The 12794-nt window shown below is 44.3% G+C and overlaps 1 protein-coding gene across 1 annotated transcript; it reads right to left on the bottom strand.

Annotated features, from left to right (window-relative positions):
- Positions 1–1431: 1431 nt before the first annotated feature.
- LOC128572518 (olfactory receptor 56-like) lies at positions 1432–8165 on the bottom strand. The gene is made up of 2 exons (XM_053572556.1): positions 8131–8165; positions 1432–2419 (listed from the first exon to the last, which is right to left on the bottom strand). The coding sequence occupies exons 1-2, from the start codon at positions 8163–8165 to the stop codon at positions 1432–1434; spliced, it is 1023 nt and encodes a 340-aa protein (XP_053428531.1).
- Between the last annotated feature and the right edge of the window lie 4629 nt (positions 8166–12794).

Raw genomic sequence — 12794 nt, 5'->3', positions numbered from 1 at the left:
ATGCTTACTATGTGCCAAGTGCAAGGACTAACACACCTGCCCTTGTGGAGCTAATTTTCTAGTAGGAGAAGGCAGACACCAAATAATATGAATAATTAACACCATATCATATGTTAGATGGTGATGCATGGTGAGAGAAATGAGAATATAAGACGTATATAAGAGGAGGTCAAAGGGTAGGATTGGTGCATGTGTTTTGATCTGTGATTGGAGACCCTTTGGCTGTGTCTTGCAAATTAAGCTGTGGATGTACAGGTGAGCATAGAGCAAGAAAGCAGAAAGGAAGGACTGTGGGGAAATTCTTGCATCATCCAGGTAGGGGTTGTTGCATTTTTGGGCTGTCGCAGTTTTGGTGACAGCAGTGGTAACTACCCAGAGGTTGCTTCATGGAGAGGTAAGGGAGGACATGGGGAGGGACTGGATGTGGGTAGCATGGAGACCCATTGACCTTGTATCATGTTCCCTCAGTTACCAGCCCTGGAAGAGGCTCAGGCTTGAAGGTGAAACATTATGACTGTTTCTTGGCATGGTGAATTTGAGGTGCCTTTGAAACATCCAGTGGCTATCTGAAGGAAGACTTGGGTTTGCGGTGAGGAGCTTGGAAGAGTTGCTGGCTGGCCCATAAATATGGACAATTGACTTTGGTGTCAGGTAGTAACTGAAGTCAGGGCCAGGAGTGAGGCTGAGTGTGGGCTGAGAAGAGAAGGGTCTAGTATGGGGTTTTGAGGATCTTCATCAATTAATGAGAAGCAGTGGGCTGGAAGCAGGAGGAAAACCAGAAACATGGTGTTACCACCAAGGGAAGAAGAATTTTCAAAAAGGGGGAGCTAGAAAGAGGACCAACACTTTGTGATAAGGTAAGAACATGTTCTTAGATTTACTTGTCCACCCAGCAGGTGTTTACTGAGAAGCTCTGTGTGGCAGGCTAACCTCTAGTAGCTGAGAATGCAGCAGTAGAGAGGATAGCCTGTGCTCTCCTGGACTGAAAGAGAAGTGCTCAAAGAGATGATGGGGAAATGGCCAGAGTTCAAGGGCTTCGTGGGCTCTTTGGCTTTTCCTGGAGAAAAAGGGAAGGGAAGTCTAGAGCACTCAGCCACATGGAGATAGTGGGTATGGTTGCAATGCACAGGGGATAGCTGGAGGAGAAGCCCATGAGGAGTTTGTGGAGATGGGGTCTGGGGATGAGGAGTGGAATCAGACCATTTGGACACCTCTCTGAAGGAGGAGGGTGGTGATGGGGATGGGGGAGGCTGCTCCTTTCACTTCTCTGCATGGAGACTTGGGACTTGGCTTCTCATTCCCAAAGGAAATCCTAAAACAGGGTCCTGGAACCATAGACATATCCTGCATATGAAAAGTCTTCTGAAACAGACTCACCTCCCTCCTTCTGCCCCAAAGCACATGCTAAGCTAAGATCTCAGGTGTGTGTCCTCAGGCCTTTCTCCTAGCACTGGGCGTGTCCCCCACCCCCACCCCACACCTTCCTATCACCTTTTTCATTGCCCCTAACACTTCCTTGTTCCTGAGGCTGTAGATGACAGGATTAAGCAAGGGTGTGAGAACAGTGTAGAAGACAGATACTACATCATCCTGCCCAGGAGAGTGGTAGGATGCAGGTAACATGTACGTGTACACAAGGGGCCCATAGAAGAGGTTGACGACCATCAGATGGGAGGAGCAGGTGGCAAGGGCCTTCCGACGTCCCTCCATGGAGTGCATCTGGAGCACGGCCATCAGGATAAGGGCATAGGAAGTGGTGATGAAGGCAATGGGCACCAGGAGGACCACCACACCTGTCACAAACAGAACCTGCTTGTAGGCTTCTGTGTCTGCACAGGCCAGCTTCAGCAGTGAGGGCACTTCACAGAAGAAGTGGGCAATCTTCCGTGAGCCACAGTAGGGGAACTTCAGGGTCAGAGAGGTCTGGATGGAGGCATTGAGGGATCCTCCCAGCCAGGCGGCCACAACCATGAACAGGCAGACCTGACGCCTCATGAGCACTGGGTAGTGCAAAGGGCTGCAGATGGCCACGTAGCGGTCATAGGCCATGAGTGCCAGCAGGAGACACTCTGCGGCTCCCAGGAACATGAAGAAAAACATTTGTGCCCCACACCCCTTGAATGAGATGCTTGTCCAGCCAAAGAGGAAGGCCACTATCATCTTGGGGACAGTGACTGAGGTGAAAAAGATGTCCAGAAAGGACAGCTGACTGAGGAGGAAGTACATGGGTGTGTGGAGCCGGGCATCAGCCCAGATTAGCAGGACCAATGCGGTATTGCTGGCTACAGCCAGGATGTAAACCAACACCACGGTGCTGAAGAGGAACAGGTGCATCTGACTGTCATTAAAAAGGCTGGTGAGGACAAAGCCATCGGCGGAGTGGTTCCAGTGCCCTCTGCCTGCTTCCTGCTGGGCTCCACTGTTGGGAGGAAAGTGAAGCAGCTCATCAAGGGCTTAGAAATATTCACTCAGAGACAACACAGGAGAGTGATGAGTGAAGATAGCTGGGGACAGCAGTGAGGAAGGCTGGTGAAGGGGTAGAGGAAGTTCTTTATAATGTTCTTGCAAGTTTTTGTGGGGCCAGCATTATTTCACCATGACAAGATTTTAGAAAAAGCACAGTGTTTACCCAAAGCAGAGCTCAGAGGGAAAGTTTTGGTCAAAATGTATATGATAGAAAAGAGGGAAGACTAAAAATCAGTGATATAAGTTTCCATCTCAAAAAGCTAGAAAAAGAATCACAGCACATTACAATGTTTTATGTTGTGTAAAAAAAAAAAAATGGATATTAGCAATATTCCTGAAACTCAAATAGAGAAAAATAAAACAAAAAAGCCCTCATTTACTCTCATGTCTGACTTGCAGTCTAGATCTACAAGCACATGAATTCTGTGACTCATAGTTCTCACTTGGCAACTGTGTGGTACATTTTTGTTAGAAATAGCCTGTGGTTGGCACAGTGGGTTATCAGCTAGTGAAGCTGCATCAACATTATAGCTCTCTCATCACCTTGGCCCTCAGGAATCCTATACCTGCACCTTGTGCTCAGGCACAGTCATTGCTCTTAAAGACTTTTGATGCTGTGTTCTCCTCATCCTCACACTGCCTTTCTCTTACCTTTATTTCAATAGTTCTCTGATACCTGAGTCTTATTATCTTAGTTAAGAAGGTTTATTACAAACCCTTTGATAAAGACGGAGTCTTGCTATAAATGTAAAGCTATGACTCCATGTCAGGAATAGGTTAGGCAGACTTAGTACTTTCCCTTGGGAGTTATCTGGAGCCCTCTGGTCTTCCCTTTTCAAATTACATTTATTCAAGTAAAATCAAATCTCAAGGAACTACAAATTAAGCTATGATGGAAAGAAGTCACTCAAAGGCAGTTTTAGGAGGTGTGGGTGTGGGGCAAGTGAGAATCAATTATGTCCTGAAGGATGAGGCCCTGTGGGAGCCCAAGAGACCCACCCTACAGAAAAATACCCCTGAGGCCTTCTGGAACCCCAGTCCCAGCATCTGGGGTCCCAGGCAATGTCTTGAATTCTGGCTTCTATTTCTGGGCTTGAGTCTGATAGCAAATGACTTTAATGGTGTGATTAAAGGGCAATGGGATGAAGTTCCCAGTGTTCTATTAAGGAGTTGACGATATGCAAGGATGCTAAAGCTGATGGCATCACCCAGTCACTGGGGAAAGGTGGGAGGGGCAGCCAAGGGTCTCAGAGGCCCAGTATGTTGGAGATTTGACAGGACTGTGCACTCTCTAAGGGTGATCTGTAGTTTCTGTTTTCCTAAATTTATTGCTGGGAGTGGGTGTGAGGGCCTGTGCTTCTCAAAGCTTCCAGGCTGCTCTGATGTATGATCTGGCTTCAGACCCACTGTCTAGTCCACTTTCCACATCTTATGATCTTATGATTGGAGGAGCAAAGTAGCTTAGAAGCTGGGACTTGTCCAAGGCCCCATGTTTAGACAGCAAGGAGCTGTGCCAGGAAGTAGCTTTCCTTGGTGCTTGTCCTGGCTCTCCTGCTATGCCAAGGGCCCCTCTTATGCATAGCCTTAAACTCTGCCCTTCTGAAGCTGCTCTTGTTGGGCGTGCAGATCTACATTAGACATGTTTCAAAGCACAGCAGGGCCCACTTCAAAAGCTTTTCCCTGGAGCTGAGCACAGAAATTAGCATGGTTAAATTCAAACTTTTGAGACATGGCTTTGAGTGAAGATAAGTTTCAATAGTTCTCTGATACCTGAGTCTTATTATCTTAGTTAAGAAGGTTTATTACAAACTCTTTGATAGAGACGGAGTCTTGCTATAAATGTAAAGCTATGACTCCATGTCAGGAATAGGTTAGGCAGACTTAGTATTTTCCCTTGGGAGCTATCTGGAGCCCTAAGGATCCATTTATTTTCTATATTTTATGATGCTTTGATATCTTGAGGCCTTTTGGACCTGGGGAGGGACTGTACCTCCCAAGGTTAGCAAATTTCCAGAGATAGTAAGTGACTTGCCTGAGAACGTGCCCTTGATGTGCAAACCAGTTAATACCCAAGAATATGCCCTTCCCTTTTATCAGGCTTTCACAGTCTAAGACTCTACCCATCTGCCCTTGATGATACACAGAGTCCACCCCTATGGCCCCAAACCCACTGAACCTCTCAAATTATCCAATCCTAAAGCTGTTGAGATGTTTACCTGACTCTCCTGTTTCTTTCCAGAACAACCACAATAAAGGCCTTTGTCTATGCTTTATCTCAGCTCCTTCCACCTCTCCACTGGCTCTGTGTGGCAAGTATGCTCCCTTTCTTGGGAGACTGTGAGTAACAAACTGTCTTTTCGATGGAAATCATCTCTTGATCTGCTAGCCTTACCATACTTTAATAAAAACAAAGTTTCACATATTTTTAAAAACTTGCCTCTAAAGAGAATTTTCTCCCATTGTCCCTATTTTGACACCTTTTAGGCACAAGATGACATCTTTTGACATCTTGTTTGGTGTCTCAGATGTCTCAGAACTCCTATATTTTACAGCTCAAGGACCCTAGCCCAATAGCTTTGTTTTATTGGTGAGCAGTGTAAGCCTTGGCCAAAAACCTCTTTTATTTATTTATTTCTGGTCAAGAGACACTTGACATTTTAGGCCAGATTCAAAATCCATATGATCACTTTTTTTTTTTTTTTTTGTAGAGACAGAGTCTCACTTTATGGCCCTCTGTAGAGTGCCGTGGCCTCACACAGCTCACAGCAACCTCCAACTCCTGGGTTTAAGCGATTCTCTTGCCTCAGACTCCCAAGTAGCTGGGACTACAGGCGCCTGCCACAACGCCCGGCTATTTTTTGGTTGCAGTTTGGCCGGGGCCGGGTTTGAACCCCCCACCCTCGGTATGTGGGGCCAGCGCCTTACCGACTAAGCCACAGGCACCGCCCTCCATGTGATCATTTTAAAGCAGGATTTCTCAGCCTCACTGCCTTGTGCACTGGAGGTTATTTGTTACAGCAGTGCTCTGAGACTGCCAAGAGTAATTATCTCCAAATATTGTCACCTGTCTCCAGCAGGACATGCTCACCCTTGGTTTAGAACCTCAACAGGAGAGCCCCATCATCAGTTACCTTTCTTTTCCTTTCCTTCCGTGAATTAAAATCTTAAGCCACCTAGTCAACTGAAGGGACCCCCTTGTGCCTAAGGGGACCACAGAAATATGTTAAAGCTGAGCTGCTGGCCATGGAAAGGGAGGTCAGACATGCCTCGTCATACCCCTTCACTTCTTGGAGATGTCCTTTGTAACTCACTGACAACCCTAAGGCTATGAAAAGACAAAGCTTAAACCATAGCTGCAGGTCCTCAATTTATACAACAGATCTTGTAAGTTTGGTTACACGTCTGTTGGTTTGTCTCTGATTAATAGACTTCCTTATCATAACTTAAAACACCCAAGCCTTTACACAAAGGTTTGTATTTTTAACCAATTACAAATCAAAGAGTCTTTAAACTCACCTATAACCCACAATCCCTGCTTCTAGGTGTCCTGTCTTTTCAGGCAAAACCAATGTCTACCTTCCACATATTGATTTATGACTGTATATGTAACTCCTGTCTCTCTGAAATGTATAAACCCAAAGTGTAATGCAACCCCAGTGAGACCACTTGCTCAAGGTTTGTTGGGCATGGCCAAGCCATGACAGCTCATACTTGGCTCAGAATAACCCTCTCTAATTACAGAGTTTAGGTTCTTTTCCATTGATACTTTCCTTCCCTCCCACCAATGCAGATGACAAAGGGTAAGGGCTCACATGTTTAACATGTGTAATAATTCAACTCTGGCTTGGCTGCATGTCCTTTGCTGATTTTATACAGTTTGAAGCCCTGGGATTAAGTGCCTCATTTCCGGCCTGGCTGTTGGGTTCAAGCTCCAGCCTGACTCTTTCTCAGCCTTGTGGCTTAGACAAGCCATTCAGCCTCTGGTTCCTCATTTCAAAAATCATTTGGACTATTGAGAGCATCAATTAAGTGGCTGTGTATGTAGACTGCTAGAGACAGAGTTTGGCATGAGAAATGTGACATTTAAGTGTCAGATGCTTCTAAAGTGAGTACTCTTAACACTTGTATAACTTAAAGCTTCTGCTTATCTCTCTATGCAATGGGGTTATCATGCCCACTTTTCAAAGTTATTATAAGAAAAACAGTAAGGTCATGCCTTTTCCATAGCAGGTATGCAATACATGTCAGAGTTCTTTCTTTCTCCACCTAAACAAATTAATTTTTCAAAATAATCACAGAATCAGTATTTGTACTCACCTGCAAAGAGCCTATAGACCCTCCCAGTTGGAGATCTCCTTTACACAACGTTTTGCCTCCTGAACACTTGAAGGGGATATGTTAGTTGGGATTTGGGGGGTCCCCTACTGCAGACTGGAGCTCTCTACCTAGACAGATTGCAAATTACTTGTGACCAGAGACTTCATCTTTCTTTCTATTATATGTCACCATGGAGCATGGTTCACAGTGGCCCTTGGTCAGTGCTGGTGGACCAGCAGGGCATGTATGATGAGTAGATGAAAACATGCTTGCCCATGAAAATACTAACAATTTCCATTGCTGCCCTGCGCCCTGGCTATCTGAAGTCACTACCCCCTCTGGGGACTGCACGTGAGAATGTGCTCCCAGGAATGCCTCCTCTGTTGTCCTGGCAGTGTTGATTTTTCTTCTTGTAGCAGTTTCTCAACATTGCAGTGTGTGCAGCATATGTGTGTGCTTGTGTGTATGCCACATGTCTACGTGTGCACATATCTCAGAATAATATTTAGGGAGACTCGTTTTCATTCACAGAGGAAGAGGACACATTTTTTCTGTTCTTACTGCTTCCAACATGCCTAGATCAGAAATGTCACAGAACAGGCATGAAAGAACCACTAGAATGAATGAAAATAGGAATCCTGGGCGGTGCCTGTGGCTCAGTGAGTAGGGTGCTGGCCCCATATACCAAGGGTGGTGGGTTCAAACCCAGCCCCAGCCAAACTGCAACAAAAAAATAGCCGGGCATTGTGGTGGGCGCCTGTAGTCCCAGCTACTTGGGAGGCTGAGGCAAGAGAATCATGTAAGCCCAAGAGCTGGAGGTTGCTGTGACCCGTGTGATGCCATGGCACTCTACCGAGGGTGGTAAAGTGAGACTCTGTCTCTACAAAAAAAAAAAAAAAAAAAAAAGAAAACAGGAATCCTGAATGCAAGTGACACATTTTATGTTGGGGGCTGTATCTAGCCCAAGTCTCTTATTTGAATTTCTTTATGTTTTTTTCTGTACTGATTTGATTTTTTTATTCCTTTACAGTTTTATAGAATTTTTTTTTGTTGTTTTTTTAAAGCCATCGTCTTTACTGTGCAAGATATATAACACATGGAGAGGGGCATGATGTGGTTATAAGCTTTGTTAGGGACTATGTGCATAGCAATAAAACAATAAATTATACCTTATCATTTGAGAAAAATACCCAAACTTCCAGATTATCAGAGATTTTAGATGTTGGAAAGTCTTACAGAAGAGAAGTTGTAGAATTGCCTTTCTGTGATTTCCTTGATAAACCTGTTGTCAATTCTGGGACTGCATGCATGTGGTAAGGTGGTTAAATCATTTCCCATCTCCCATACCTTTCTACTGTGTGCTCTCCATCCGCAGTTTCCATCAGGAGTCTTGGTCTCTTGTTGACTTTTTCCTTTCTTCCATGTCCTTCCTTGGCTATAGGCTGTGGTTCAGAAACTGGGACAAGTCCCCCTGGGAGTCTACAGGGAGGGCTGTGAAACCTGACGCTTGGAGTTTGTTTCCCACAGGGTACCCCTAAGAGCTTGCCATTTTCCCCTCCAAGTCCCTTCTTTCCAACTTTTGATTGCTGTGACTACAAAGCTTTTCAGATTGTATTTTCCATGTCACGGCAGTGGGTTAAGGTTAGCACATAGGATTCAGCAGTGCTGCTGAGACTTACAAGCAAGTGTGTGCTGGGAGAACACAAATTGCTTAGCCCCAAACCTTCGCACCACATATGAAGTAATGGTGTTTAGAACAAAGGTCCCCAGATCTGTCTGCACATTGAATGATGTCACTCCTAGAAATAGTGATTTAATTGGTCTGGGATCTAGCCTGCTCTAGGTTTAAAAATTTTCCAGTGCTTCTAATCTGCAGAATAATCTGGGAATCCCTGAATTAGGAATTTCACAGACAGGAATTATAGATATGTTAATTGGTGGCACCCCCAGGTCTCCTTAGGCCAAAAAAAAAGTGGTCCCTGGATCAGCAGCGTGGCCACTTGTTCAGAGTGAAAACTGGCAGGCTCCACCTGGAGTTGTGGAGTCAGAAGCTCTAGATGAAGCTCAGAGGTGATGTGATCCGATGTGCTCAACCAGAGCTAATCTTCCTCTCAGGGGACATTTGTCAACATATGAAGATACTTTTTGTTGTCACAGTGACAATGGCATCAGGTGGAAGAGGCATCAGGATGGTTAGCATCCTGCCCTGCATAGAACATGCCCTTACAAGGAAGAATTAGCCAGCTCCAGGTGTTAACAGTGCTGTGATCAAGGAAACCTACTCTTGATCTGCTTGTTTCCTGTGGTGCATTTGGTTTTGCCAAAGGAACAGCAGAGGGAACGGTTCCAAATCATTCTCACCTGAAGCCAGTACTGTTTTTATAACATTCCAACTGCTCCCTGAAATCTCATATCTGCACAACTGGTGAGTGCCTGGTCATCAAGATGCAGTCTAATTAAAATAATTACTCACATAAGTTCCATTTAGAGAACCTTCTTTAACCTCATACCATATAATTTATAGACTTTGCTCAAATAAAACCTAGATGAACACATCTGAAGGATAGCATATATACCAACAAGAAAAAGAAGGTGAAGAGTGACTGACCACACTCTTAGCTTTTGTCTCTCCTTCTTCCTAAGGAAGCACTTGAACAAAGGCCCTGTGGGTAGTGAATATAAAGTGACATGGGCTTACTGGGACAAGGTCAGCCAGCCAGACTGAGGAAGATATGGCTCTTTATCCTCTTAAGATTCCTCACAAATGTGGGTAGAGTGATCCTTACTTGTGTGGAAACCAAGGTTCTTTAGTTGTCCAGGATGAATTTTCCAAAACTGACAGCTGGAGATCTCTCCCTGCCACCCTGTGTTTTGTGCAAGCAATTAAGTGACTAGAAAAACTCGATAGTGATTTTAATGAATTCTAAAATTGAGAATTTAGAGAACAAGCCTCAAGGTCTGAGCTAGGCTTCTGGTGTCTGGGGGTGGGGTGGGGTGGGGACTCCTCTAAAAATCCCACTCAGGCTTCCTCCACAGTAAGGCATCCTCTCCAGAGGCCTGGCCTCTAGGCTATTGTTCTAAACTATTCTGTACACAACGTTCTCTAGGGCAGGCTTGGAGGGAGACAGGGAGATCAACACCGTAGCATCTCGGCCTCTGGGGGAAACTGCTTGGCAATTGGTAATTAGAGATATGGAGGTTCTTTCTTCCCTCCCTCCCTTTTCTCTTCTTTTATAATAAATAACTACTAAAGTTGATTTCAGTGACAGCTTTTTTTTTCCTTGGGCCAATTGTCCTAATGCATTTTTTTTTTTTGAGACAGAGTCTCACTATGTCACCCTCAGTAGAGCACCATGATGTCACAACTCACAGCAACCTCAAACTCTTGGGCTCAAATGATTCTCTTGCTTCAGCCTCCAAAGCAGCTAGGACTTCAGGCATCCTTCACAATGCCTGCCTATTTTTTTTTTTTTTTGCAGTTGTCGTTGTTTAGCAGGCCTGGGTTGGGTTTATGTGGGTGGCTCCATAACCATTGAGATACAGGCACTGAGCCTGCCCTAAAGCATTTTTATTCCTCAATTTGAAAGAAATCAGAATGAGAAATAAACGCATCTTTCCTCTGTCCCATTTTGTGTTAGCCACATAGCACGTTATCTTATGTTATCTTTATACTAGGTAATATATCAATATCAATATTTTATATAAGAAGAAACATTCAGAAGAGCTTAGTGCTCAGGGCCATCTGCCAAACACATGGCAGGTATGGGATGTGAGCCTGGGTCTAGGTTAAGGTAAAGCCTGTGACCTCTCTGGTCTCCCATGTCTATCATGTAGCTAGCACCTGCTAGATTTTTGTTGTTGTTGTTGTAGTTTTTGGCCGGGGCCAGTTTTAAACCTGCTACCTCTGGTATATGGGGCCGGCATCCCACTCCTTGTGCCACAGGTGCCACCCAACTGCTAGATTTATGTTTGGAAACTGAGGTCATGTCGACATGCATGTGACTGGTGGTGATGTCTATGCAGGGCTAATAAACTGACACTTTGGAATGAGTCAACCAAATAATTCAGTGAAAACTATTACTTTGTCCTAGTCCTCATCATCAGATGCCTGATTGTTTTATGAACAATAAATTACACCTTATATTTGAACAATATAAAAAGATTACAAAATATGGCCCACATCTAATATCTCATTACTTTATTATTTGGTTTATTCTTTAGGCAATTGTGCACCGGACAGGCAAATGTTTGTTGCTACTGTTGGGGATCTAAATCTTTTCCCCTTCTCCTCTACTCTTCTTAGAACAAAAGCCTATCTGGCCCGATCCCAAGACTTCTGCCAGAAAGAACCTAGCTCATCAGAACCTTCCAGAAAGCTGTGGAATCTTCCTTCCCTTATATCCAGTATAAAAACAAGCCTCCAACCACGCTCGGTGCAGATGCTATCTTTGCCCCAGTGGGTCTCTGTCCCCTTTCATTGAACTTGGCTTGAACCTCTCCTGGTCTCATCCTTGGGTATGGCACTGAACCCTTTTTAGCTACTATCAACAGAAAAGAACCCAAGCTCTGTAAAATAATTTAAAGAGGTTTATTCTGAACCGAATATGTAAGCCCATGCTTCAGAGGAGCCATGCCCAAGAATCCTTGAGCAAATGGTTTTATACATTTCAGGGAGATAGAAATTATACTTAAAGTCCCCAAAAAATATATGAAAGGTGTACAGTGGTTTGGCCTGAAAAAGTGGGACATATCGAAGTGGGGGATTGCAGGTTATAGGTGGGTTTAATGATTCTTTGACTTGTAATTGCTTAAAGAAATGAAACTTTTTCTAAAGCCTTGGAATGTTTTAAGTAAAGGAAGTCTGTTCACCAGAGATAAAACACCAGGACATGTACCCAGATTCAAAGATCTGTTAAGTAAATTTATGACCTGCAGATGTGGTTTAAGCTTTGCTGTGTATTGCCTTAGAGTTATTAAGGAGTTGCAAGGAATCCTCAAGAACAGAAGGATGAGGCTTGTGTGACATCCTTTCTCAGGGCCAGCAACTCAGCTTTAAGATATTTCTAGGGTCCCCTTTAGGGGAGGGGGTCCATTCAGTCAGCTGAGGGGTTAAGATTTTATTTTAGTTCACACTACAATGAATATACACATATCCCCAGGATAAGAGTGTTAAGCTCTTAGAATTCATAATCTCAATTAACACTTACAATTATGTGAGGTGAATATTATGTGATTTTGCAGAGGTAGAAAGTGAAACTGCCAAAGAAAAGTGCTCCTTGCGTAGGAGCACTGAACTTGGGACCATTAATAGTTCCCACATCTGCCAAGTTAATTCATTTCTTAAGCACATTGAAACATGTTTTGTTGCTGCAGAATTTATTTATTGATTTTTGTTTTTACTCACTCACATATTTATTGATCAACACTGAGCTGGAAGCTACTTATGGAACATTCTTCTTTTGTTTTTTGTTATTTTATTTCAAATTAATATGCGAGTACAAATTTTTAGATTACAGCATTTCACTTCCAAGGTAAAGTTTAAGTTAAAAGAACCTTCAGGGGGAGGAGACAAGATGGCTGACTGAAGCCAGCTTTCCACAGAGGCTCCAGTCCAGAAGGAGAGCTAAAGGACAAAAATTCAGCAAGTAACCTGGTGGATTTGAGCTGCACTAAGAGAGAAGGTTGTAGAACGCACGTCAACCCCCCTGAGGCGAGCTGCAACCACAAGGATACAACAAAAGGTACAAAATCCATCACCAAGCAGACAGGAGTCCCCTCCCCTATGAGAACGGCTCAGAGTGCCCCACAAACAACCGGTCAGAGTTCAAAGGTCCTCCCACTACACTCCATGGGAGAGACCCTCTAAAAACTGGACCTACCTCCCCTACTAGGGTGCCACAGCGTCCTCCTCCCAGGCATAAAACTGTATAAACTGTATATAGTCTCTACCTGGAATTCTGAGCTCCCAGCACTCCCCTTCGCTCACACTCGGGTCTGGAGGCCAGTCCCGG

The sequence above is a fragment of the Nycticebus coucang genome, chromosome 20 (assembly GCF_027406575.1).
Source record: "Nycticebus coucang isolate mNycCou1 chromosome 20, mNycCou1.pri, whole genome shotgun sequence".
In the NCBI taxonomy this organism is placed as follows: domain Eukaryota; kingdom Metazoa; phylum Chordata; class Mammalia; order Primates; family Lorisidae; genus Nycticebus; species Nycticebus coucang.
The sequence above is the reverse complement of the archived record's forward strand: the minus strand, read 5'-3'. Positions and strand labels throughout refer to the sequence as shown.

Coding starts and splice junctions, on each gene's coding strand:
- LOC128572518 (XM_053572556.1), bottom strand. CDS start 8,165: ATGGAAACTGCGGATGGAGAGCACACAGTAGAAAG. Junction 2,420..8,130: donor GGAGAGCACACAGTAGAAAG/GTATGGGAGATG, acceptor TCCTCCCAACAG/TGGAGCCCAGCAGGAAGCAG.